General features: G+C 41.0%; 1 protein-coding gene across 2 annotated transcripts in view; it reads right to left on the bottom strand.

The window, feature by feature from the left end:
• Positions 1–25912, bottom strand: part of LRBA (LPS responsive beige-like anchor protein) — a 677685-nt gene that overhangs the window by 504516 nt on the left and 147257 nt on the right. For both annotated transcript variants that reach the window (XM_068279131.1, XM_068279139.1), the window contains exons 16-17: positions 22765–22829; positions 10910–11018 (exon numbers count right to left, since the gene is read on the bottom strand). In XM_068279131.1, coding sequence (XP_068135232.1) covers positions 10910–11018; positions 22765–22829 — 174 coding nt within the window. The remainder of the gene's footprint in view (positions 1–10909; positions 11019–22764; positions 22830–25912) is intronic.

The raw sequence follows: 25912 nt of genomic DNA, 5'->3' as shown, positions 1-25912 counted from the left end.
AATATGGTCCGTGGTGTATAAAACCACTTCCATTTTGATTTTGCAGTACTGCACATTTGTAGTTACATATTCAGATAAGCGTCAGATACAATATATGGCTAATGAAAATTCTCCACATCAAATACGGGTGCCACGGACCAAAGGATCTGAAAAGGTTTGCTTTGGGATCAATGTAATACGGAATACTGAAAAACACTATGAAAGTACAGCTTTCTATCTGTAGCCTGTGTCATTTACCAGGTCGGAGGTCTGTATACTTGAAAACACTGCCGTACATTTAGGCTAGTTACACACCAGGACGTTGCGTTTAGGGGACGTTATAGGGCACATAACGTGCCCCTAACGCAACGCCTGGTGCTCTCTGGTATGGACGTCGGAGTGAACCGCGTTGTGCAGCTCACTCTGGCGTCCGTGATGCCGTGATGCGTACTCTTGGACGCATGCGGCATCACATGGTCCCACCCGGCCAATCGCCGCACAGAGCGGCGCTCCAGGAAGTAAACACTGCACGTCACTGAGTGCAGTGAATATTAATTAGCCATGTGCCTGGCCGCTCTCCCCTCCTCCCCCACCATGACTGAGCATGTGCAAACAGTCTAACGCGGAGAACGCACAGCATGCAGCACTTTGCTGCGTTACAATGTAACGCAACGTGGGCAGTGTGAACAGCCCACTTGTGTTACATTGCTGTGCGTTGGGGGAGCGTTACAGGCTGCACTAACGTGCACCTGTAACGTCCCTGTGTGCAAGAAGCCTAAAGATGAGATAAAAGTTTAGGAAATGGAAATGGGTTCATGTTTAATTATGCTTTATTAGGAAACATAAGTTGAAACGTCTGCTACTGTAAGAGGTCAGCAGAAGCAAACTTATGGTTGGTAGTTTGAAAAAAAATCTATTTGTAATTTCCCCCATACATTTAGTGGTAAGGTCTAACTGGGTTTAACCCTAATCAGCTGAAGACAGATGCAGAAAATGAGGAAACACGCTAAAAATGTTGCAAGGCAGATACAGAGAAAGCGGTAAGGACAACCAAACAAGTTTTCAACAATTTTTTGCAGAGCGAAAAAAAGCAAATAAAATAAAATAAAAAATACACCTATAAAGATAGGCCAGTGTCAATGGATTAAACAAAGTGTTTCATACAGTTGGGCAATTATGTATTTGACTCCCTGCTACATTTTTTATTTTTATGGTAGTTTCATTTTAATGATAAGACACAGAAAATCAACCAAAAGTCCAGAAACTCTACATTAAATAAAAGTTATAAATTGTTTTGCATGTCATAGAGAGCAATGAGCATTTCATCACACAACCCAGACAGAATTCTGTCCACAGCCTGGAACCCACTAGCAGTACATCACTAGGCCATTTCTAAACGCTTTTGATTTGAAAAGCTCTTGCTAATTTGTAATGCTATGGGGTGTGATCCCACTTGTGATCTTATAAAAATCACGCATAGCATTGAATAAGCAAGAGCTTTTCAAATCACTAGCACTAAAGGTGGGTACACACATCAGATAAAAGTCTTTGGAAAAGGCAAGATCACAGACCAATTTTACCACCTTCCATGTTGTATGAGAGCCATACTCTACACAGTCTTTTCTATGGAGCTGAACTCCCCATCAGATAAAAATGCAAATGATTGGTATCTGCAAATGATTGGTATCTGCAAAAGATTGGTATCTGCAAAAGATTGGTATCTGCAAAAGATTGGTATCTGCAAAAGATTGGTATCTGCAAAAGATTGGTATCTGCAAAAGATTGGTATCTGCAAAAGATTGGTATCTGCAAAAGATTGGTATCTGCAAAAGATTGGTATCTGCAAAAGATTGGTATCTGCAAAAGATTGGTATCTGCAAAAGATTGGTATCTGCAAAAGATTGGTATCTGCAAAAGATTGGTATCTGCAAAAGATTGGTATCTGCAAAAGATTGGTATCTGCAAAAGATTGGTATCTGCAAAAGATTGGTATCTGCAAAAGATTGGTATCTGCAAAAGATTGGTATCTGCAAAAGATTGGTATCTGCAAAAGATTGGTATCTGCAAAAGATTGGTATCTGCAAAAGATTGGTATCTGCAAAAGATTGGTATCTGCAAAAGATCGGTATCTGCAAAAGATCGGTATCTGCAAAAGATCGGTATCGGCAAAAGATCGGTATCGGCAAAAGATCGGTATCGGCAAAAGATCGGTATCTGCAAAAGATCGGTATCTGCAAAAGATCGGTATCTGCAAAAGATCGGTATCTGCAAAAGATCGGTATCTGCAAAAGATCGGTATCTGCAAAAGATCGGTATCTGCAAAATGCATTCATAGTCTATGATATCTGCAGATCTCATACACAACTTGTTTAATGGACATTCATCTGCAGGTCCAAAGATCCATCCTGGTGGATCTGATAGACTGTGGAGGTATGGCTCTCATACTACATGAAAGGGGGTAAAATTGGTCTGTGATCTTTCATTTTCTAAAGACTTATCTGATGTGTGTACCCACCTTTAGAATAGGCTGCTATTGGGTTTGAGCCCTAACACAGAATGGTGATGTGCCCATATGGCACACAGATTGCAATCAATTACAGATGCTCCTAATTTCAACTGATTATGTGCATAAAGCACACCTATCCACAGAATCCGTTCCTTCCATTACAACCTCTCCATCATCATTGGCCAGAACAAAGAGTTGTCGAAGGGCATACTGGACAAGACTGTAGATCTGCACAATGCTGTAATGGATTTCAAGACCATTAACAATAAGCTTGCTTAGACGTTGTCAATTGTTGGTGCAACTATTCAGAAATGGAAGAAATATAAAATGACCATCATTTACGTTTGTTTTGTAGCTCCATGCAGGATCATGAGTCATAGGGAGTGGATGATCATGAGAATAGGGAGGGCTAAGCCTACAACTACATGGGAGAAGCCTGTTAATGATTTAAAGAAATTTTGGACCACAGTCACCACAACACCATTAACAACACTATGCCATAATGGATTGCAGCACCCAGAAAGTGTCCCTGCTTAAAGTGAACCTCCGGACTATAAATCTACTCAGCAGCACTGAAAAGGCTTGGTGTTTCTTTAACAGTTTCACAGCATCAGAACTTTGTTTCTCTTATACAAGCCTCATTTTTAGCTGCACAGAAGAAAACTGCCCGGGCATTTTTCCCCTGATGCTGTGCAAAGCATGATGGGATTTCTGATGTTGTTGCTCTCGTTTTGCTGTTTTGGTGCAAATTTTTTTTCTCACATTTTGAATTTGACATTTGAAGCCTAGCGTGTGCAGCTGGGAGGGGTAATAAGGACACAGGACAGTTGGAACTGTGTCTCCTGCTCCGTCACCTCCTTTCAACCAAAAAGATGGCTGCCCCCATGACAAAGATGGCAGCCCCCATGAATCACAAACATTTGCCTATTCTTTTAAAACAGGGTGGGTAAGAGATTATATTACCTATCTATTCTAATTAACATAACTAATGTAACTTAATGACAGTATGTTTGATTAGGCTGAAGTTCCCCTTTAAGACGGCACATGAAAAGGCCAGTCTTAAGTTTGCCAGTGAAAAGTAACTTAAAGAAGGCTTGGAAAAAAGGTCAGATACCGAAACAAAGTTCTTTGGAATCAACTGGTACAGCAGTATTTGGAGGAAAAAAAAAATACTGAGCATAACTCGAACACCATTCCCACAGTCAAGCATGGAAGTGGAAACACTTTCCTTTGCAGCGGTTTTGTTCCCCTTTAAGGGTACATGACCGCTGCAGAACACCACATTGAAGGGGAAATGAACCTTAAAGTTTTGGATAGAACCACCACCCCAAGGCAGAACACCAAATATGGGCCTGGATGGGTCTTCCAGCATTACAATAACTTAAAACACACAGCTAAGACTACAAAGGCGTGACTCAAGATAAAGAACATGAAGGTCTTGGAGTAGCCTAGCCAGTCTAGACCTTAAAGGGACACTAAAGTCAAACAAAAAAAAAATGAGTTTTACTCACCTGGGGCTTCCAATAACCCCCTGCAGCTGTCCGGTTCCCTCGCTGTCTCCCTCCGATCCTCCTGGCCCCGCCGGCAGCCACTTCCTGTTTCGGTGACAGGAGCTGACAGGCTGGGGATGCGAGTGATTCTTCGCGTTCCTGGCCACAATAGCGCCATCTATGCTGCCATAGCATATATCATATACCATATAGCAGCATAGAGGGTGCTAATGTGTCTGGGAACGCGAAGAATCACTCGCGTCCCCAGCCTGTCAGCTCCTGTCACCGAAACAGGAAGTGGCTGCCGGCGGGGCCAGGCGGATCGGAGGGAGACAGCAAGGGCACCGGACAGCTGCAGGGGGCTATTGGAAGCCCTAGGTGAGTAAAACTCATTTTTTTGTTTGACTTAAGTGTCCCTTTAAGGCTGGTTTCACAGTGGGACGTTAAAGTCCCACGTTACAGCAGCCAGTAACGCAGCCTAACTCACAGCACTGTAAAATCAATTGTGCTGTTCACAGTGCACACGTTGCGTTAGATAGTAACGCAGCACGTTTAAACAAAGTGCTGCATGCTGTACGTTTTACTGGGATAAGCCACGTTAGACAGCTTGCACATGCTCAGTAATGTTGGAGGAGGAGGTCTCCCCTCCTCCTCCGCGGCCAGCCACATGGCTAATTAATATTCATTGCACTGCAGAGACTCGTGGTAGGACTGTAGTGTTGTCCGGATCATGAACGGATCATTCATTTGATCCGGATCTTTTTTGTGAGTCGAATCATCCGGATCATCACAATGAAAGATTCGGTTCACAGTGGATGTCTGTCTGGAAGAAACAGGAACATACAGAATGTACAGTGCAGGGAAAGTCCTGTCCTGCTAGTCATTTCACCCAGTCTGCTTCCCTAGTAAAATGATTCAAATGATTCAGTTCAAAGATCCGGATCTTTTCAATGATCCGATTCAAATGATCCGAATCCTTAAAAAGATCCGGACTTCCTATCACTATCCTGGAGCGGCTGCTTTGAGAGAGGCAGAACGCAGCTTAATCTGACGTCCAACTTCAACACCACGTTATGCGACCATAACGTCCCCTAAAACGCAACGTCTTGGTGTGTAAGTAGCCTAAAACTAAAAAAACACCAAAAAACTGAAGCGAACTGAAGGTTCAAGTTGTCAAACATATGCCTTGAAACCTTACTGAACTGGAGAGAATATGCAAGAACAAGTGGTCCAAAATTCACAAATAATACAAGTTGCCTAGCAGTCCTGCTCTCTTTGGCTACAGTAGTGTCTGAATCACACACCTGAAACAAGCATGCTAATTCAGTCAGACTTCAGTCAGAACATCTCATTCTCAAGCTTGTTCATGGTCTATGGCTAAAAGTATTACGCAGGGGCGTTGCTAGGATCCTAAGAGATTTGGGGCATGGGTGTGTCCATGCACTACAATGTAAGTGGAGTTATGGGGGGAGCCAAATTTACATGAACTTAACAGCAGTCTAAGTAGGCCTGCCCAGCAAAATGTTGGCTGAAGCCCCCTCTCCATTAACACAAAAAACCCCTAAAATGCAGCATATCACTTAACCTCCTCAGTAGTTAGCCCGAGCTGAGCTCGGGCTAAGCCGCCGCGGAGAATTTCTCAGCCTCTGGTGGGCCGATTTGCATGCTTTTTGCTTTGTTGCACGCAGCTAGCACTTTGCTAGCTGCGTGTACAAGCCGATCGCCGCCATCCACGGCGTTAGCAGCCATCTTGGTGGTTTTAATAGACAGTCCCCCCCCCCCCATAGCATTCCCTGACCTTTTATTGGACCCCCTCACATACTCCCATGGGCTTACCATTAAGGTACAACTCCCAGTATGCCCCCATAGTAGAACCACAGCTCCCTGCATGCCCCCATAAAGGCATCACAGCACCCAGCATGGCACCACAGCACCTTGTAGGCTCACATAGATGCCCTGTGTGGTGCCATGCTGGGTGCAGTGGTGCCTCTATTGGACACGCTGGGTGTTGTGGTGAAGAGAAAAGTCCGGAAGAGGACATGTCTGCAGAATCCGGGACAATCTATTCCGGGGCACCCCAGAATAGATTCGGGGCACGTGCCACTGATCTTTGGGGCTAGCAATGCCCCTGGTATTATGCTAGGTACACAATGCAATTTTTGGACAGAATTACTGTCAGATCAATTATTTCCAATAAGTTGGATCTGATTTCCGACCGATTTTCTGATAGACTTTCTATTCACTTCTATGGAAAATCAATCGGACATGTTGGAAATAATAAATCTGTCAAAAAATTGCATTGTGTGTACCCAGCATTAGAGGCAGATGATTAGCAGGGCAGCCAGGCAATGTGCATTGTTTAAAAAGGAAATACAGCAGCTTCTAGATCACTATTATCTCGGGTTGCCTTTAACTGAAACCATCCACTCATCCCATCCTACTCAAATATAGAACAGCATCAAAATAAAACCTGCTATGTAAAGCTGTGTATGCACGCTAGATGAAACTCCGCCTAACAACTGCCTCTGCTGAGAATCCAGAGTGTGTACCGCAGCCTCTGCCTTCCCCCTCAGCTGCTTGGTCAGCAATCAGCCAGGCAGATTGCTTCACCTGAGAGCATTGTTCTCCCTACTGAGTGTCTCAGGGCTGTGTGCTCTCACTCTACACCAAGGACTGTATCTCCTCATGACCCATTTAAATAAACTGCCATCCATGGTTTTTGCACAACCGCAACCATTTGGAGCCAAATGCTCACAAGACCTATCCAGGTAACTCAATCAAACTTTATTTGGTCTATAATCTCTCAGCATCTAAAAACAAAATCCAACACTATTCTACTATCATGAAGCCCCAGTAGAGGATATAAACTTAAAGCAGCTGCAAGAGGAAAATAAAAGCCAACGCTATTCCATTATCAAGAAGCCCCCGTACAGAATGTTAACTTAAAGCAGCAGCAAAAAGGGGGGGGGGGGGATGGGCGGGGGGCGTTAACCCCAGAAATGTTATGTTAAGTTTCTAATGCATTGATTGAATCAGTTATCACGCCACGAACAACTGGCATTTCTTACACACAGAATGGCAGAAAGTGAAACTGCAATGCATTATGTGATCAGTAGAAAGGCTCATTAACTGCTGCCTTACCACCATGCAGTAGCTCTATAACAGCAAGTGCCAGCAGCAGTTTCTTCCCTTGGGTGACACCCCTGCATAATGATAAATGCACTAACCCTTTCAGAATAGGGATAATCAACAGTACTGTTGCAACCTGAACTCAAATTTGTAATTTGTTCTTATGTGGACCACGGCGGTGGGGTTAACTCCCCTTTGTTGCAGCCTTTGTGCACAGCATGTTCCATCTCTTTGATACTGAGAGATGAAACGTTACATGGACAGCAGTGCACAGAGGCAGCGACAAGGGTGAGTTAACAACCCCCGTTGTCCACAGTACAAATGCAAGTTAAATCTAATTACTCCAGAACACCCATGAGTTTGTATGCTTATCCCTATTCCAGAATGTTGGGCAGCACACATAGCACACAGAGCAGTACAATTTATATATTGCAATCATCACATTCTGTTAACGATCTGTTTAGTAACCACTTCCTGGAAAATGGCAATTTGTACACCTGTAGGGCAAATAAGAGGTTTACATAATTTCAGCTATACTGCCAAATTGCACCTACACCGAGGGAATGCTTGCATTTTTTCTCTAAAGCCCATGACATGAAGTGGTTATGCAGTATTCTCCCGCCGGGTGGCATGAAAAAGTAGCCGGGTGGGGTGCGAAAGGGGAATGCAGGGCCGGTGCAACTCTGCTTACAGCATAGGAGGAGGTGGGCCGATGACAGCCGGGTGCTCACCAAAATTAGCCAGGTGGAACACGCGGCTAAAAGAGCCTGGGGAGAACACTGGGTTATGATTATTGGTAAAAAATTAATTAAAAAATGTTTTTGTACAGATACAAAATTAAAGCAGGCTAGTTTAAAAATATACACTTTACGGTTTTAAATAACGTTTTTCTCAATTATTTAGGGCCACAATCATCCATTGATAGGCACAAATCTATTTACATTAATATGATTGCTTCAACACGTATACCTTAAATACTTTAAAAAGAACATGGCCTTTTTAATATTTACATTTGCTTTAATGGGTTAAAAGAAATAGCTCTTCTATACACCGTAATCTCAACTACACTAAGATTCTTTTCTACACTAGGCATAATCCTTTCCTCTATAAAGCCTGAAGTCTTTTGTCTTGTTAGTGTGGTCATTTGGATGCATAATGTTTGCAAGCAGGTTCTATTTTCTAGGGATACACAAGCTAAAAGCACACATTTATGTATACAAAGCACATCCACTCCACCAGGAAGGTATATTTATGTGGAATAGCTTGGTGTCCTCTGATATTCCCTTCGTACAAATGTGCATTTTTATAGGCTTAAAAGGTTACTGGATGTTTTATTTTTGATTTATTGTTTCCTAAGACAAAGCTGAATTCATGAAAAACAAAGTAACCTAAGGTCCATAGATCAGCATGAAAAGAATCTAGCCTGTATTTACCACACTGCAAGAACGGAATATAAAACAGAATGGAATAAGATTAACATTGAAGAGAATCCTTGAATTTTACGCATGACAAACTTAACTGCAGAGGAAAAAAGGGCAAATTTCACGCACCTTGCAAATGTTACATTTAATTATTGTAGAGAAATCATGCATAGAACTTTTCTGCTCGGCACAGCTTCTATCAACTGGCTATAAGAGGTGGGCATTGTAAATCATATTTTTAGTATGGCACAAAATGGTACTTTACAAAGGAGGAAAGTACACAGAGAGGCATAATTATACACAAGGAAAAATGAAATAGTATAACAACCTGGCAGTAACTAGATCCTGTGTTAAATAATTACTAATTGTACAAGGGTTTTCTAACATAGTATCAATGGCATCTATAACAGGCTCAATGGTCCACCAAAGCACTCTGTGCAGCCCAACTAAGCGTGGACTGTGGGTAAATAGTGTATTTATCCTAAGACTCCTTTTCTACACCCTTTCAGAAATCTTGGTGAAAAGAACAAAAACTTGTGCCTGCAGCACTGCTGCACTGAACATGGCACAACTGCTAAATTCTTTGCCACTACATTTTTGCCTTGTTGATCGCACACACACTTGAGCCGTTGCAAACCATATTCTTCTTACACATCTTTGACTTTCTACTTTCTATTCAAAATTAACCCTTTTGGGCAGCACGGCTCTGGCACATACTGTTTTTCCCCTTATTTTTTCCCTTATGTACTAGAGCAGTTTTTAAGTTTTGGCAACATCCCTTTTTTTTTTTTTAGTCCCATTTATTTAGCAACAACGTTATTAAGTTAGGATACATTGAATATATATATTTTTATTTTTTTTATTTATTGATTTATTTATTTTTTTGGAGACAAACTTCTGGGTGCTTTTATAGGGGGGTTTACCAGCATCAGACATTGGCGTGAAATCTTGTTTTAAGTGGCAACAAGTACAGCATTTCACGATGTGCAGTCCTCAGGGGGTTAATCAAGATTCTTTGAAGGAATAGGTGGGGTTTTTGTGGACACCAAGGGAAAAGACAATCTATTATACAAGAGAGACTGCATCAATCCTGAGGCAAAAGTATACTCTCTTAAGGCATGTGGAGATTGCATCAAGAGGGGTATCAAAATGCAGCTTTACAGTGGGAGCTTGGTAATCATCTTTTAAGCTTGCAATCACTTTACATTGGTGGTATGGGTCTTCTTTCTCCCATATGTACTTCCAGTACTGTTTACTGGACCTACTGTGCACAGTATGATTTCTTGGAAAACCGGGCATTTATCTTTTAGCCCATGCGTCTCTACTGCATCTCCACAGTCAAACAACCACTGCTGTGAAATTTTAACAGTCTCCAGAGTGTGTCATACCCATGAAGCTTTTATTGATCAGTCTCAAACTGACAATGTTTCAACCAGAAACAGTCGGGCTGGGAAGGTAGTGTGCCATCCCCTGCACAAAAAGAGAGGAAATGGAGAGCACCAACCTGTGCTGTATACCTTATTGTATGAAAGTGCTCACAGCAAACTGGAATTAAATTTGTATTGTAGGTTGCCCTGGCCGGTGAGCGATAAGGGTGGCAGCCACAAACAGCTAACAGCTGGATTCACGTAAGAAGAACACCATCTTGCAGCTTTTGGAGATATAGGCAAGAAGAGGAAAAACCTTGTGCTTTTAAATTTGCATGAACAATAATCTGTCCCCTACCCAGATATGACCAATCACAACATGTGATGGAGAATATGCACATGTTCAAAGATAATAAATTATGTCTGCATACATATGTCAGCTACGGCCTACCATTTCAATGGAAACAACAGACACCATAAGTGCAAGCACCATGGCAAACTCCCCATTTCTTATGGCCATGTGTACAGCACAGGTTCATGCTCTTCACTGTCTGATTTCTTTTACACCTACAATGGGCATGTAGGCATTACAATTGGACGAAGAGCAATCATGGAGGATTTTTTATCTGACTAGGTCTCTATCCAGTAATAAATCTGAAGGAAATGCTGGAACACCACAACTGATGAAGGGAAGTCCCACTTTGCAATTTATAAGAATTGCTGGTGCCCAAGGTGGTCTTCTGCGGACTTGTGAAGTGCGCCCCTCCACAGGTTAGTGCTGCTTTAGTGGAACAAGGGGGAACTACACAATATTAGGCAGGCGGCTTAAAGAACATATGGTGCTGCCACTGCATGGAGAGATGGAAGTCTGAATATGTGCATTGCATCTTCTCAAATAAATCAAACATCAGTAATTCATTAAACAGTGAATGAAATACAGGAACAGGAAATAAAACAAGACAAAAAAAATAACTGATTTACAAAGTTAAAGTATACAATAGGCGGAGTTAAACGTACCTCAAACTCTGCATGTCTGTGTATTTCCTCTGCCCGCTGTCTGCTCAGGATAAATTCAGCTTCATTTGCTACTCTCACAAGGTGATCTTTCATGGTTTGGCTCAGCAATCTACACAAATGGAAAATGTCCATTAAATCCTTGTATATATGAAAAGTATCTACCCAACAAAATACTTAACTAGTTACTTAAATGCTATTTGCTTTAAACAGCTCATTGTCATTTTGTTTGTAAAGGTGTTTGGTTTTCTTCTTCTACCAATGCCTCAGCTAGAAGGAATGCGTTAACCCAAAAACACAGACAAACAATATATTCTTGTAAATGTGAGTTAATCATAAACAATAGATTAGAAGATGGTTAAACACAAATAATTCAAATTTTAAAGTAATTGTATTAAACTTGAAAACGGACTGCTTAAATGCAGCACTTGAAATTTGATGTATGTGGAGTTGGTGGTGCAAGGTGGTAAGATGATCAATATGCCGAGATCAAGTTTTAACCACTTCTCTACCACGTTTTTTTCCCCTTCAAAAGCTCTTTCCATTCATTCAGTAATAGCTATCGCCAATTATCACAATTAAATTATATATATATATATATATATATATATATATATATATATATATATATATATATATATATATATATATATATATATATATATATATATATATATATATATATATATATATATATATATATATATATATATATATATATATATATGGGACAAACTAGGCTTTCTTTCAGCAGTACTTTATGCTAAGAATTATATTATTTTATATGCATTTCACAAGGAAGAAGAGGAAAAAAGTGAAAAAATTCACCATTTCTCAGCTTTCAGCCATTGTAGTTTAAAAATAAAATGTGCTATTGTAGATAAGACAATTTGCCCATTTGTCCCAATTATTACAATGTATAAACTGTGTCCCTAGAACAATGTATGGCGATAATATTTTATTTTGGGTTGCGGTGAAGGAGTTAAAAAATAAATGAAAATGTATTTAATTTTTCTATGGTAAGTGTATAATGGTGTATTTGGGCGTAGTTTTAATTTTTGGCCACAAGATGGTGCTATACTGTTTCCTAAAAACAGAAAATAGAACCAAGTGTTTACATGTGTTTACAGGTGTTTATAAACAGGGATGTAGAAAAGTGTGGCAGAACTTGTTAAGTGGTTAATGTTGTGCATACACTGAGTAGTGTATACCTGGTTTTAAACTATAAACACTCCTTAAATTCTTTCTGGACTGATTTACAAGCAGTAAACTGCTGCTTTACAAATTTGATTCATAACTTCCTTTAGTACATTTTTACTCTGCCACAAGATGAGAAAAAAATAAGATTCTTAAAAAAGGCGTTATAAAGATGAGACTGTCTTTTCCTGAAGAAAAATTCAAAGAACAAATACCTAACTGGTGTCAATTTTCAACAGTAGAAAGAGCCGGATGATGCTCTGTTCAATACACATGTATACAATATTCCTCTTTCAGGGTGACATAGTCAATGGTGAGCTACTTAGCCTATTCCACAAACAGAACAGCCACATTTAGCAAATGCAAGTAGGCTATTCTGAGTGAGAATAATCATATACAGTCGAATAAAGTGCTATATACACATAGAAGTTATTTGGGGCCATCTCTGCCAAGAATCTTAGAATCTTGTGTGTACAGCAGCCCCCGACCCTCCTTAACACTTCAGCTAGATCCAGTCTGCTGGATCATTTCAACTGAATGAAGCCAGACACTTCTCCCTCTTTTTTTCTTTCCACTCTGACATGCGCAGCTCATTGTGCTCTTGCTCCCCTCCACTGCAACAGAAGCCAGCACTAGCACTCCAGCATCATGTCCCTACACAGCATTGGGCACTGAACTGTCACCTGACATGTCTATTCCTTATCTTCTGACAAGTACCCAGGATTGGGGGGGGGGGGGTCGGGAAGCAGTCATTGGAATTAGGCAATTAGGGTTTCTTTAAGCTTTGTACTGAACTGCGCAAAACAGAACTAGCAGCAGTGATATCACAATCAATATAAGAATTCTGCAGAAATCATGTGTAATGTGTGGTAGTGTAAGGGGGCAGCACCACCATATAATACCAAATAAGATTTCAGCAGAAATCTCAGAATATTGATACAGCAAATTCAATACAAGCTACTGAAAACCTTAATCACATAATACAGATTGTTGCTGTACCCCACCCCTCAGGTACTTGTCACAAGAAAAGATCAACGTTCAAGCAATTAACAACTGAAGATTTCACTTTTCATCAGATCTGAGGTTTAACCACTTAATAACAAGCTGACTTATAAAAACGCCCTGCTAGACCCTCTTAACGTCTACAGGACGTTTTTGCGTGTGCACATGAATCAGAATCAGAATCAGAATCAGAATTCGTTTATTTCACCAAGCACGGTTGGTGGAAATAAAAACCACCATAGAAAAAATACACCTTTATTTCCAAAAACTATGCTGTCACCATACTTTGTACTAGGGGCATACTTAAAATCTTGTAATAACCAGTCCAGGACAAATAGGCAGATAACATGTGTGGGTGTTATGCACAGTAGCAGTGTTTATATTAAAACTGTACGGGATGAAATTGGAGAAAGTATTTTTTCATTTTTCCCTTCTTTTTCCCTTTAAAATGCATAGAAAATAACGTAATTACTGAAAACAATTATCAACCTCAAAAAGCCCAATTGGTGGTGAAAAAAAACAAGATATAGCTAATTTCATTGTGATTAGTAGTGATTAAGCTATCGGCAAATGAAAGGGTTGAGCACTGAAAGGTGAAAATCGATCTTGTGCGTTAGGATAAAAACCGCTTTGGGGTGAAGTGGTTAAAATATATTAAAATGTCTTAAACTGTATGACCACCTTGTTAAGTGACTAAAGTACATTTAACGACTTCCCTCCCCCGGGACGAGTAACTACATCCCTGCAAAACTCCATATCTCCTTGCAGGGACGTAGCTACTACGTCCCTCCCCGCCGAGCAAACCCGCGCTCGTTACCACCGCTGATCATTAGTCGGGAGATCAATGAATGGGAACAGTTCCCATTCATTGTTCTAAGTCCCTGTGTGAATAACCGGCGCCATCCATTCACAAAAGTCAGTACTTACATGCCCATGCATTACTTCCTATTTGTGTAGTAACACTACATTTAAAATTAACCCCTTACCTCCCACACTTCCCAATAACACATTTAGAATACATTATTAGCAAAAAGTACCCCCAAAAGACAGCCTGATTGGTAGCAAAAAAAGATATAGATTGTTTTGTTGTGATAAGTAGTAATAAAGTTATAGGCAAATGAATGGAAGGAGTGCTGTCAGGTGAAAATTGCTATGTTGTTTTTTTTAGGGAGAAAAACTATTGGAGGTGAAGTGGTTAAAATACCAGTCTTGTTTTTGGTTAGGAACCACACAGAATGAAGGTATATCTACTCTAACCCCCCCCCCCCCCTCCCCAAAAAATAAGGAAAAATAATAGTTCTTTATCTTTGCAATGTATAGAGAAGAAACGAGGGGTTTGCTTTTTAAGAAGCAACATTTTCCTTTAAATAAACTAATTGGGGATAATATGTGGAGGCTGTGTGTTTGGGGACTGGTAATGTATGTACAAGAACGTATAAATCTTATGCTTCTGATTTCCTTGATCATCATACTCTTATCTATGTAAATTATGCAACATGAAGCATTAATCAATGGCCAAATTCAAAGCAGCAACAGTGCAGGTCAGGTCAAGGCAGCTCACCCCTTCACAATAGGAAACCACAACAGTACAGACACAGGCAGTGTAACTGAACACCCTTGTTACTGTTTGGTGACCTCTGGGTCAAGGTTTATAAAAAATGTCTCTGTAATCAGGCCTCTGAAGTTAGTATGAAACAAAGGCTTACAAATTTGTCTTTCAAGCAGAGAGGTTAAGCTCAGTATGAAAACTGGAGTGTAAAGATTGCAAGATCAAGGCTTCCACATCCATGTTTCACAAACCAGAAACAGATATGAATATTATATATGCAATATACATACAAACACACAGTTAGGTTCATAAATATTTGGACAATTTTTTTCCAATTTTGGTTCTGTACATTACCACAATGAATTTTAAATGAAACATTTTAGATGCATTTGAAGTACAAACTTTCAGCTTTGATGCAGTGGGGTGAACAAAACTATTGCATAAAAATGTGAGGCAACAGGATTTCTGATGCAAGAAATCTGAGATTTTACTCACCTTGGGCTTCTTCCAGCTCCTAGGAGCAGTCTCAGTCTCTTGCCATGGCCTCGGTCCTACGCGTTGTCGTGCTGGCCGGCGGTAAAGATTGTGACCACGCCGGTGGGTCGCGATCTTTACCAACGGCCAGCAGGACAACGCGGAGGACTGGGCTGTGGCGAGGGACAGACTACTTTTAGGAGCTGAAAAAAGCCCCAGGTCAGTAAGAGTTGTTTAATGTTTCTTGCGTCAGAAGTCCTTTACGTTTTTTAAAGGACTTCCGAGGCCAAATGTTTATAAAAAAAAAAAGTTATGTACCTGTATAACTTTGGAGGACACGGAGGACGCCGTGGCATAATGGACTCTCCCACACCTGCTTATGAAATAGCCTTCAAGTCAATTATTCAATTACTTTTGAGCTCCTAAAATGAAGGGAGCTTGCTAAAAAAAAACGCTTTAGTTGCATCACATTTTTATGCAATTGTTTTGTTCACCCCACTGAATTAAAGCTTAAAGTCTGCATTTCAAATGCACCTGAGCGGTCTCATCTACAATGCATTGCGGCAATGTACCAAAATGTGATTTTATTACATATTTTTGTTGATAAATGTTACAGTATTGTACAAACTGTTATAAGCAGTTTAAAAGCACATTGAAAAACACCAAAAAGCATAGTTTATACGTCCAAATAGTTTATAAGTCCAAATTCAGAGTTGGCTAAAAGTGAATCATTTTCCACGTTTCATTATGTATAGTGCAAGGCTCAACTTACACACAAATTCCAACTTAATCTCCCAAAATGGAAACCTTTTCAGTGCTCTAATTTAGAAAAGCAATGAACCATCCAGAAAGGAGACTAAGTCAATAGGTAAAATCAAAGTCTAGTATAATTCTTTCACATTATGCTTTGGCCTTTTCCTTCAACAAAACTGAAGGTTAGCCTAGACAAGGGGCTGTTGGGGGTGTAGGTATTTCAAGGTCTTCTATTCCTTGACTTCCCCATAAACACAAGGATCTGACTTGGTCAAAGATATGTGCTTGTTTCTGTGAAGAGAAGTAGGGCCATGGCTTTCATTAATGGTAGCAACTGAGAAAGAGGTAATCCAGGAGCAACTTCGCCATTCCAGTATTCAATAAAACATCCAAAACTTTAATACCATTCTTTCAGTAAAAAATTCCCATAGGTAAAAGACATCAAAAGGCAATACTTATCAACAAGAGGTAGTGAAGGTGGTGCGGAGGCTGGTCGACGATCGTTTTGCCCCTCAATGAGGGCTTTCTCGAGACCGTATAACCCCTTGACCACATCCACGCTCATATATACCAGAAGCCACACCCCTAAGTTCCCCCACTCTCCAATGGCAGCATATCCTCTACATTGGTTCACCTGTATCCAATGTCCGTAAGCCGTCGCTCACCTTATATAGACCAAGAGGGGGTGGGGGATTCCACCCAAAAGGCAAACCACGTAACCCACCCAAAGGGAAACCAAGACCGAAAAAACCCAAAAATCCGAAACCACCTAAGACGCCAACAGAAGGATCGGGAGATAGCTCTCCACAATCGACATGGCCCAGCAGCCCTAATACCAGTTTTGATGAGGAACTGTTCTCTGAGGAGGATATCCCTTTAGGAGAAGAAGACGAACTAGGCGCAGTAGGCGGCGCAAAAGATCTCACAGATGTAAGAAAAGGGAAAGGCATTCTCAAGAAGCACCAGATAACATGGGAACAGAAGGAGCTGAGACGCTCCCAGAGGAACAGAAACGACAAAGCCTAGATATTATCAACCTGTCAAAATTGGAGCTTGATGAATCATGTATATCACTCTTGAGGAAGGGATTAAGTTTTTGTCCTAGCAGTCAATTTCAGGAAGTTGATTTTGAGATAGAATTATTTAAGAATGTTAGAAAAATAGCATGTCATCGCTACTTTCAATCACAGAAAAAACTAGGTCTCTACAAGGAACCAGCACCTCCGGAACAAGTGTCAATCCCCACGATATTGAGTACAGAGTTCTCAGAGGAAGAGCAATTATGGATCAGAGACATCTGTGATGATCCAGAGGAAAAAATGGTCTGTTCTAACAAGGGATTGGAGGTTCCCCCACACATAGGACCTGCGTCTAAATTTAATCCTCAGATTACCCCGGGATCTGTGTTGGAGGTCTTTTTCAATAAGGTCAGACAGGAGGTTCGTGCACTGGTTTATCCAAAGCCCAAGCAAAATCTCACAAAGGGAGAAAAACGGTCTCTAAAATGGTTACAGACACAGAGGGAAGTTGTAATTAAACCGTCTGACAAAGGCGGAAACATTGTGTTATGGCCCAGGACCATGTATGAGGCGGAATGCTTAAATCAGTTGGAGGATGGAGTTACATATAGAAGGTTGCGTACTGACCCCACAGAAAGGCATATGAAAAGATTAAGAGATCTACTCAAAGGTGCTGTAGAAATAGGTATCATGAGCCGTACATCGGCAAACAAGTTGATTCCAGCAAACCCTAGGAAACCAGTCTGGTACTGCATTCCAAAAGTGCACAAGAATTTGGAATGTCCTCCCGGACGTCCCATATGTTCAGCAATTGGGTCAGTATTTGAACAACTCTCTCAATTTTTAGACTATAAACTCCGCCCCATAGTGGAGGCATTACCATCATTCTTATTAGACTCCACAGATGTCCTTAACAAATTGAGTCACTTTGAATGGAGGGAAGGATACGCACTAGCAAGTATTGATGTTACCTCATTATACAGCAGGATCAGACATGATGATGGATTGGCGGCCGTTAAATCATTCTTACCGTTGTTGCAGGAGAGTCCTGAGGAGAATTCGTTTCTGTTGTCTGGCCTGGAGGCGGTTCTGACCGGCAACTCCTTCCTCTTCGACGGGCGGTGGTACCATCAGGAGGTTGGCACTGCTATGGGGACCCCTGTGGCCCCGACATTTGCCAACCTCTTCATGGGACACTGGGAACTCGAGCAGGTATTTTCCGGAAGGGGGTGGGGTGCCGCTCGGGTCCGCCTCTGGGCCAGATACATAGACGATATACTTATTGTTTGGGCAGGAAGTCAGAATGAATTTCAAGAATGGATAGAAACTTTGAACCAGAATGACATAAACCTTCATTTGACCTGTAATTGGGGGGACCTTGAACTTGAATTCTTGGATTTGAAACTCAAAATAATTGACAATAGGATCACTACAAGTACCTACAGAAAAAGCACAGCATCCAACATGGTGTTACATGGTGAGAGTTACCATCCGACAAAATTAAAAAATAGCTTGCCTTATAGCCAGATGGTCCGCATGAAACGCAATAATACAGATGAAGTATTAGGAAAACAACAAATGTTGGAAGTGAAAAGGAGGTTTGAGGCTCGTGGATATAAGGATGAAGTCCTATGTACTGCTCTGGCTAGAGCAGAAAGTGTGGATAGGCAAAGCCTTTTAAACAAGAAGGAAAAAACCAAAAAGAATTGTTTTTTCATGCATTTTTCACACTCCCCCCTAGGAGATCATATTGCAGGAGCTATTAGACGGAACTGGGGACTCCTTAAATCGGATCCTTTGCTCAAAGATAAATGCTCTCAGCCCCCATGTATCTCATTTAAAAGATGTAGAAATCTAAGAGACAGCTTAGTGAAAAGTGAATATAAAGCTGAACAGACGAGAACATGGTTGAACCGATCAAGGACATTGGGAAATTTTGTATGCAGTAGATGCATGTACTGTAAATATTTGAAACAGGGGAAATATTTCTCATTCCTGAATCGTACTTACAATATCCGACATTTTTTTAATTGCCGGACAGAAATGGTAGTATATGCAGTGAGATGTCCTTGCAACTTAATGTATATAGGGAAAACAACTAGATCAATGGGAGAAAGATTTTCGGAGCATTTTAGATCCATAGAAAAAGGGAAGGGAGCTAAGAGGTTAATTGAGCATGTCAGAGACCGACATGGGGGGGACCCAGAATGTTTGAGCTTTTTTGGCATTGATAGATTTATTCAGACTGCGAGAGGGAGCTGTAGTGGAGATGAAAGGTTGTTACAGTTAGAAAGCAAATGGATCATTAGACTGGGTACAGAGGGCCCGTCAGGCTTTAATGATAGGTTAGATATGGGAATTTTTCTTTGAATATGTGTAGGTAGTGGGGTCAGCCTGTCCGATCACCAGATTGCACTGGGGGGTTGATGGATAAAAAAACATTAGGTATTATGATGAGATGTTGAGACTGTAATACTCATATAAATGGGACCAATGATACAATTATCTAGGTTGAGGGAGGGTACGATCCCACCTTACCGGATACTAGTCATGGAGGTCCAACCATATTCCTGTTGTTGATGTGTCTTTGTTTCCTCTGTCATGATGTTATAGACCGATGATAAGGAGTAACGATTGTTTGGATTTCTCCAGCACTGTTCTCGTTGAGGTCTTATCTATTTATGATTCCTGCATTAGATGTATAAATTGACTAGGATGGCTATTTTCATGTTTTTAACTGACATTTGTACTGATGTTTTGTATGCTTCAAACTATATTTGCTCAGGTCTACTATAAGTCCACATGCACATTGCAGACCCCTTCTTTTCAGATTAAAGTTCTATAATTCAGTGTGGATTTGATAAAAGGCCACTAGATGGCAGTTGTGTACATACAAGTTTGTTTCAGCAGTAAATACTTGCTGGCACCTCATCTCTCCACAAGATGGCAGCAATCCCGTCTAGGGCATACGTAAATGTGTTACGATAGTAAGTTACGTCCAGGGCCGTACGTATGCCGAGGGGAGCGCGTCATCACACTTAGCATGGTGTCGCACTACACACGGAAGCGGAAGCAGTATGCGTTCCGGAATAAGGAAGAGTACTAGCCCTGATGTCAATAGACGCACAGGACATTGCGTGAATAAGGTGAGCGACGGCTTACGGACATTGGATACAGGTGAACCAATGTAGAGGATATGCTGCCATTGGAGAGTGGGGGAACTTAGGGGTGTGGCTTCTGGTATATATGAGCGTGGATGTGGTCAAGGGGTTATACGGTCTCGAGAAAGCCCTCATTGAGGGGCGAAACGATCGTCGACCAGCCTCCGCACCACCTTCACTACCTCTTGTTGATAAGTATTGCCTTTTGATGTCTTTTACCTATGGGAATTTTTTACTGAAAGAATGGTATTAAAGTTTTGGATGTTTTATTGAATACTGGAATGGCGAAGTTGCTCCTGGATTACCTCTTTCTCAGTTGCTACTTATGATCTATATCTATTTTCATCCGGATGATGCACCGCTGTAATTTGATGTATTGGGATGTTTAAGGCATAGGTGTGCACTCGCTCTGTTATCTTGAACTGTCTAATTGAATGTACTACGCTTTCATTAATGGCATGTTTATGTCACAGGAAACAATCGCGATCAGGACACCACTCCTTCCACAAGCATTTTCTTGTAAGAGCCCCTGACGTTGTACATGGGTGGAGAGTATGTGTGGTTTGGCTAGAATTTATCTTGTCTGAAATTAGGTTTTAAATACAGTTGTGTGGAGACAAACCCTTACTTCAGATATTGCTTTTTTTTTTTTTTTTTTTTACAGTGAGTGATCAGGTCAAAAAATGACTGAAGAGTTTTTAAAGGATAACTGTACTTTTCAAGAATACTAGAGTTGTCCACAATCCCCACCAGTGAAAAAGTATGAAAGGACACTCCCTACCTGGATTTGTTCATAATGAAGGTATCATCACTATAGCATCTGCATTCCCAGTTCTATTCTTGTCTCGTGATTGAAGGAAAAACATGCTACTGCACATGCTAGATTATAGAGCCAGTTATAGCCATGCTAGGTTTCAGACCCCTTATGTTTAACAGCAACACTACTCTTGTTTCTCCATGATGGCCCGTACACACGAGTCACCGCTGTGGCAAGAGCCATAATTAAAAAAAAAAAAAAAAAAAAAACGCAGCGAAAGCTGGTTGCCAGGTCCCTCTGTGCAACAGCCGTAAACACGGCACACAGAGGGACACAGATTCGACAGAAGCTGTCGCCGAAGGTTCCTCCCCCTGCCGGAAGCTCCATACATTGTGTATGGAGTTGCTGTCGCTAGTCCGCATACACACGGCGGACTAGCGACAGTTGTTTCGAAGTTGCGGCGACAGCTGTCGCCAGGTAATTGGCCAAGTCAATCGCCCGGCGACAGCTCTGAGTAGCGACTGTTTGGGGTGTGCGCCTCATACACACGGGCGACCCGTCACCGCAACACTCGCACCACATGCAGCCATGTAATTGCTCCAGCAACTTCAGAATGTCCATCCTCAAGTAAAAGAACTTCCCAGGTCTGCTACCATCTTAAAAAGATGGACAGATTTAGTACATTCAGTTCGTTTTTTTTCCCCTCTTCTGTCCACAAAAACGGCTATCCGTTTAAAAAATATTTGCCAGAAATACTTACGTCATGTACTTAAAAACAATTTACACATTTGTGAACAGTTGATCTGCAATCCGGAGCACTCAGACATGGATATGAAAGTGTAAAACCACTTCCCTTACCAAAAAACCTGCAGCGTCCTGGTATCGCGGTCTTAAACCCACCCCCCCCCCCACCCACCCAGGGGGGCAGGCTATTTTTTACTGTTTCCCGTACAGCGCTGTACTATGTAAATAGACTACGTAACTAGCCGCTGGGAGACTGATGACGGAACGGAGCTCCATCATTCAAGCGGGGATGCGTGGTGCGATCCCCTGCAATCTCCACTTCACGCCAATTGGCGTGGAGTGGTACTGGGGCTGCCGCCGCGTTCAAACCAATCGGCGTGGAGCAGTCGGCAAAAGGTTAAAAATGTGTATATGTCTATATTTTTGCTAAATTTCACAGCAATTCATGAAAATAGGGTTTAATGTAGTCAACAGCTATGCAAAGCACAATCCAATAACCATTATGCCAGACCAACACATGAACATTAAAGGATTACTACCGCAAAAGTGGTAACATTTCAAATGCATTTGTTTGAATATGTATAAAACCTACATTTGTTCTGGAGTAAGGGGCACTGTATTACTTATTCCTACTTCACTGTCACAATAGGTTGGACTAGTCCATCTCCTCACAGGAAATTCCCAGGGTTTTCTTTATTTTCAAAAGCACTTACCAAATGGCAGTTGCTCAGTCCAGCTGCCAAAATAGAGTGCAAATGAGCAGGGGAGACCGGCTGGCATCTTTGTGTTGATAATGTCCAGGGAGTGTTTTTGTAAAGAATAAATGAAAAACTTGAGAATTGCCCATTAAGGGGATTGACTAGTCCAAAACCTGCCAAGATCTGTAAGATTTTGAGAGACAGCAACATAGGAGAAAAGCAATTCATAGTGCATTTTACTTTAGCAGAAATGTAATACATTTCCTATAAGTATGCGTACACATGTATTATATCATTCTTCCACAATAGTGATCTTAAGTTTAGCTCCATATACGAAGAAATGTGGATAAAATAGCAATTGCCTGAGTTGTTGCTCGATCTGTCTGCAATTGGACGGGATCAGGTGACAAATATTCAATGTCTATACATAGCCTTATATTTCAGAATTTAGATACCTGCACACCATTTGAAAATATGTATAAGGTCAAGATGGAGGATATTTACCTTCCTTCATTTACTAGCTCAATAAATGCAAGTCCAGCATTCTTCTGAATAGAGTTTTGCCATTCCTGCAAAGACAAAGTTTTAGAGTTAGAGCAAAAAGGTATTTAAAAGTCACATTTTTATATTCTGTTGTATACTATGTGCTGAGCACCAGAAATTTAGTTAACATGAACTTGTGATGCAGCAAAATAGAAATGAGCATTTCCTCAACAACATCGCATCCAAACCTTGTATCCCACTAATGGACCAGAGCAGTTTTGACAGTTTAGCCATGTCCTTATTTAATCAGAAATAACTTTGTCCCTACTTATGACACAGAAATAAAATATACATTTTTTTTCAAGACAAACTAGGCTTTCATTGTATGCCATTTTTTCCCTTACACATTTTTGTTGTCTATGAATTTTAATGGTAAAACAAGGGGGAAAAAATAGAAAAAAAAACATTTCTCGGTTTTAATTCCAGTTTAAAAATAAAGCGTGCTACTGTAGATAAAAAACACATTGTTTGGCTATTATTTCCGCTTATCACAAAACTTAGATTATGTTCCTGTCACAATTTATGGTGAAGACATTTGATTCTGAAATAATGCCACTGAGTATATTTTTCACTATAAACTGAGAAAATAAAAGTATTTTTAATGGTAAAAATCAATCTCATTAGCTCAGGAAACATATTCCCGTTCACCAATTAGTGCTGCATCAGATAGTGCCAGAAATGTGCACAGGAGCAAGCCCAAACCTGCACAGCACCGCTTCTGCTGCAAGACGTAGATCTACTGATTTGTGGCTTAGATAATAATAATAATAATTGCAGTATTTGTATAGTGCCTTTCTCCTGACTGACTCAAAGCGCTTGTGAGGCAGCCACTAGAGCGCAGAAGCAGTGTTAAGGAGACTTGCCCAAGAAACTCCTCACTGAATAGGTGCTGGCTTACTGAACAGGCAGAGCCGAGATTTGAACCCAGGTCTCCCGTGTCAGAGGCAGAGCCCTTTACACTAGCCAGTCATAGAGGACGTAGATATACTATAGTGGTGAAAGAGAACCTGAGGTGGGGCCGGTGGGAGGGCAGATTGGACACAGAGGCATGTTCGCCTGATGACATCCACCCCCCCCCAAAAAAAAAATTGCAACAATATTTGTCGTCATCTTGGAGGGTAATGGGTGGAGAGGGATTCCCTACTCAAAACTCCCACTGGGGGCATTCTAGCAGGCTTTCCAGAGCTGCCATTGGGCAGCTTTCTCTCCTTGGCCATGCCACTCCCCCGCCTCCCTGCGCACTGGGAGAGGGATATATCGCTCTCCTTCCAGCATCATGACCCAAAGGTCACAAAAGTGAAAGTGGGCCCTAGCAGGTCTCAGGAGGGGCGGAGAGCAGTGTGGATGACGGCTATATGATCCGGCAAAGCCTCCTGAATCAGGTAACTTTTTTTCAATTATATGAGCCTACCTCAGGCTCTCTTTAAACCTGTGAGATGTGCAGGTTTGAAATAACGGGAGTATGGACAGTTTGATGAGTTTATATAAGGATATTCTGAACTCCTGCTATCTGAAAACATATGTATTGATTAGTATTTAAAGCTCAACTCCAGACAATAGACAGTATTCAAAAATCTTAAATTAAGGACATATGTTAATTTTTCTAACATGTTACAGTTCTGCTCATAAGCAGTTTAGTTAAAACTGGTTTGTGGCGATTAGTGCGCATGGCCAAACCACCAGGGTATGTTAACTTCTAATCAGGGTCATTTGGGTAGTTTGAGTAATGATTATGATTTAAAAAAAAAAACAGTTAACACGGTTGTTTGGCAATATATGGCTTCAGTCAACCACTAACCATGAGTGAAAGAAGCTTGTGTTATTCGTATTCTATGAAAAATGGTTAAGAAATCAAAAGGATATGTAAACTTATGAGCACAATTGTATGTCCTACTAATGCCAAAAAGACATATTTCATAGTCCTTACTCCTTGGACGTCATTGGTTGAATATTTTCTTGCTAGCAAATATTCCATTATCTATAGCCAATGGCCAAAACAAGTAAAACAAGCCAGGAGCCCCCACAGTCACAATTTGAAAACAAATGTTTGACTGAGTTGCAACGCAAGGTAATGCCCTGCGGCGTGGCGACTACTAGCAACCCCACCCCCAATGTCAAAGGCAACAAAGCAGGAGACAATGCAGAAAGGGAGCAAGCTTCTGTCCCCGCTTGATTTTCAGCTTAAAAATAAAGACTTACCGTAACAGAAATGCCAATGTATCCAAATACACTGTCATAGCAAAAGTAAATCATGCAAAAAGTGGCTGTACGGGTTACCGGCAACATCTCTCAATGCCAAGGTAATATTTCAACATGCAAGTCCATAGTTCCATAGACCGGTTACATAATGTACTACACAAAGTGTGTAATAGCCTTGGTTATCTCTCTCCCAAAGGCACAGGGCAGAAATAAAAGCCTCAACCCCACCACTAATGCAGCCATGTAATTGTAAAGAACATTTCAACACGTAAGAACTGAAGGGTTTCAGAGAAGATTCAGCTTTGTCAATATTGCAGTCTAGTTCTAATTGACACACATTTCCTGCAGTAACTTATTCTGGAGTTCTACATGAAGTAACCCTATTGAAAAAATGCTACGTTATTTCAGGAACATAAACAATAGACAGACTGCCAATGCCACAAGCACACTGACTGGCAGTGGGGTGTACAATAATATAATCACTACAAATAACCTGGTAAATAGCAGTGCTTCATGATTAACAAAAACCGCAAACGGCAAACTGGCAGATTTGTCAGAACTTCCTGTTAAACTATAAATAAGCAGATCATAATGAAGCAAAAGTGTGCTTGTTCACTTGCAGAGATATTGATTACGTTATCTCCTGCACAGATGACTATTGTTTGTGAACCTGTTAATTGATTGCATAGTATTAAAGCAATCAATTTCTTCAAGCAATTAAAATACAGCATATACTGCACTTTCTGGGTCCGAGGCATATCTATAGAAATTGTCTGAGGATGTAAAGAAGGTGAATCCTGGCAGAGTTTACTCAACATGTAACAAACTCCCAAGGAAATGGGTAAAGCACATAGAGGTCCAGTGTGTGTTTTTGCAGGCAGTTTTTAAGAGTTTGTGAGTCTGGTAGCAC

This window comes from Hyperolius riggenbachi, chromosome 1, assembly GCF_040937935.1.
Source record: "Hyperolius riggenbachi isolate aHypRig1 chromosome 1, aHypRig1.pri, whole genome shotgun sequence".
In the NCBI taxonomy this organism is placed as follows: domain Eukaryota; kingdom Metazoa; phylum Chordata; class Amphibia; order Anura; family Hyperoliidae; genus Hyperolius; species Hyperolius riggenbachi.
This window is presented reverse-complemented; position numbering and strand designations above follow the sequence as displayed.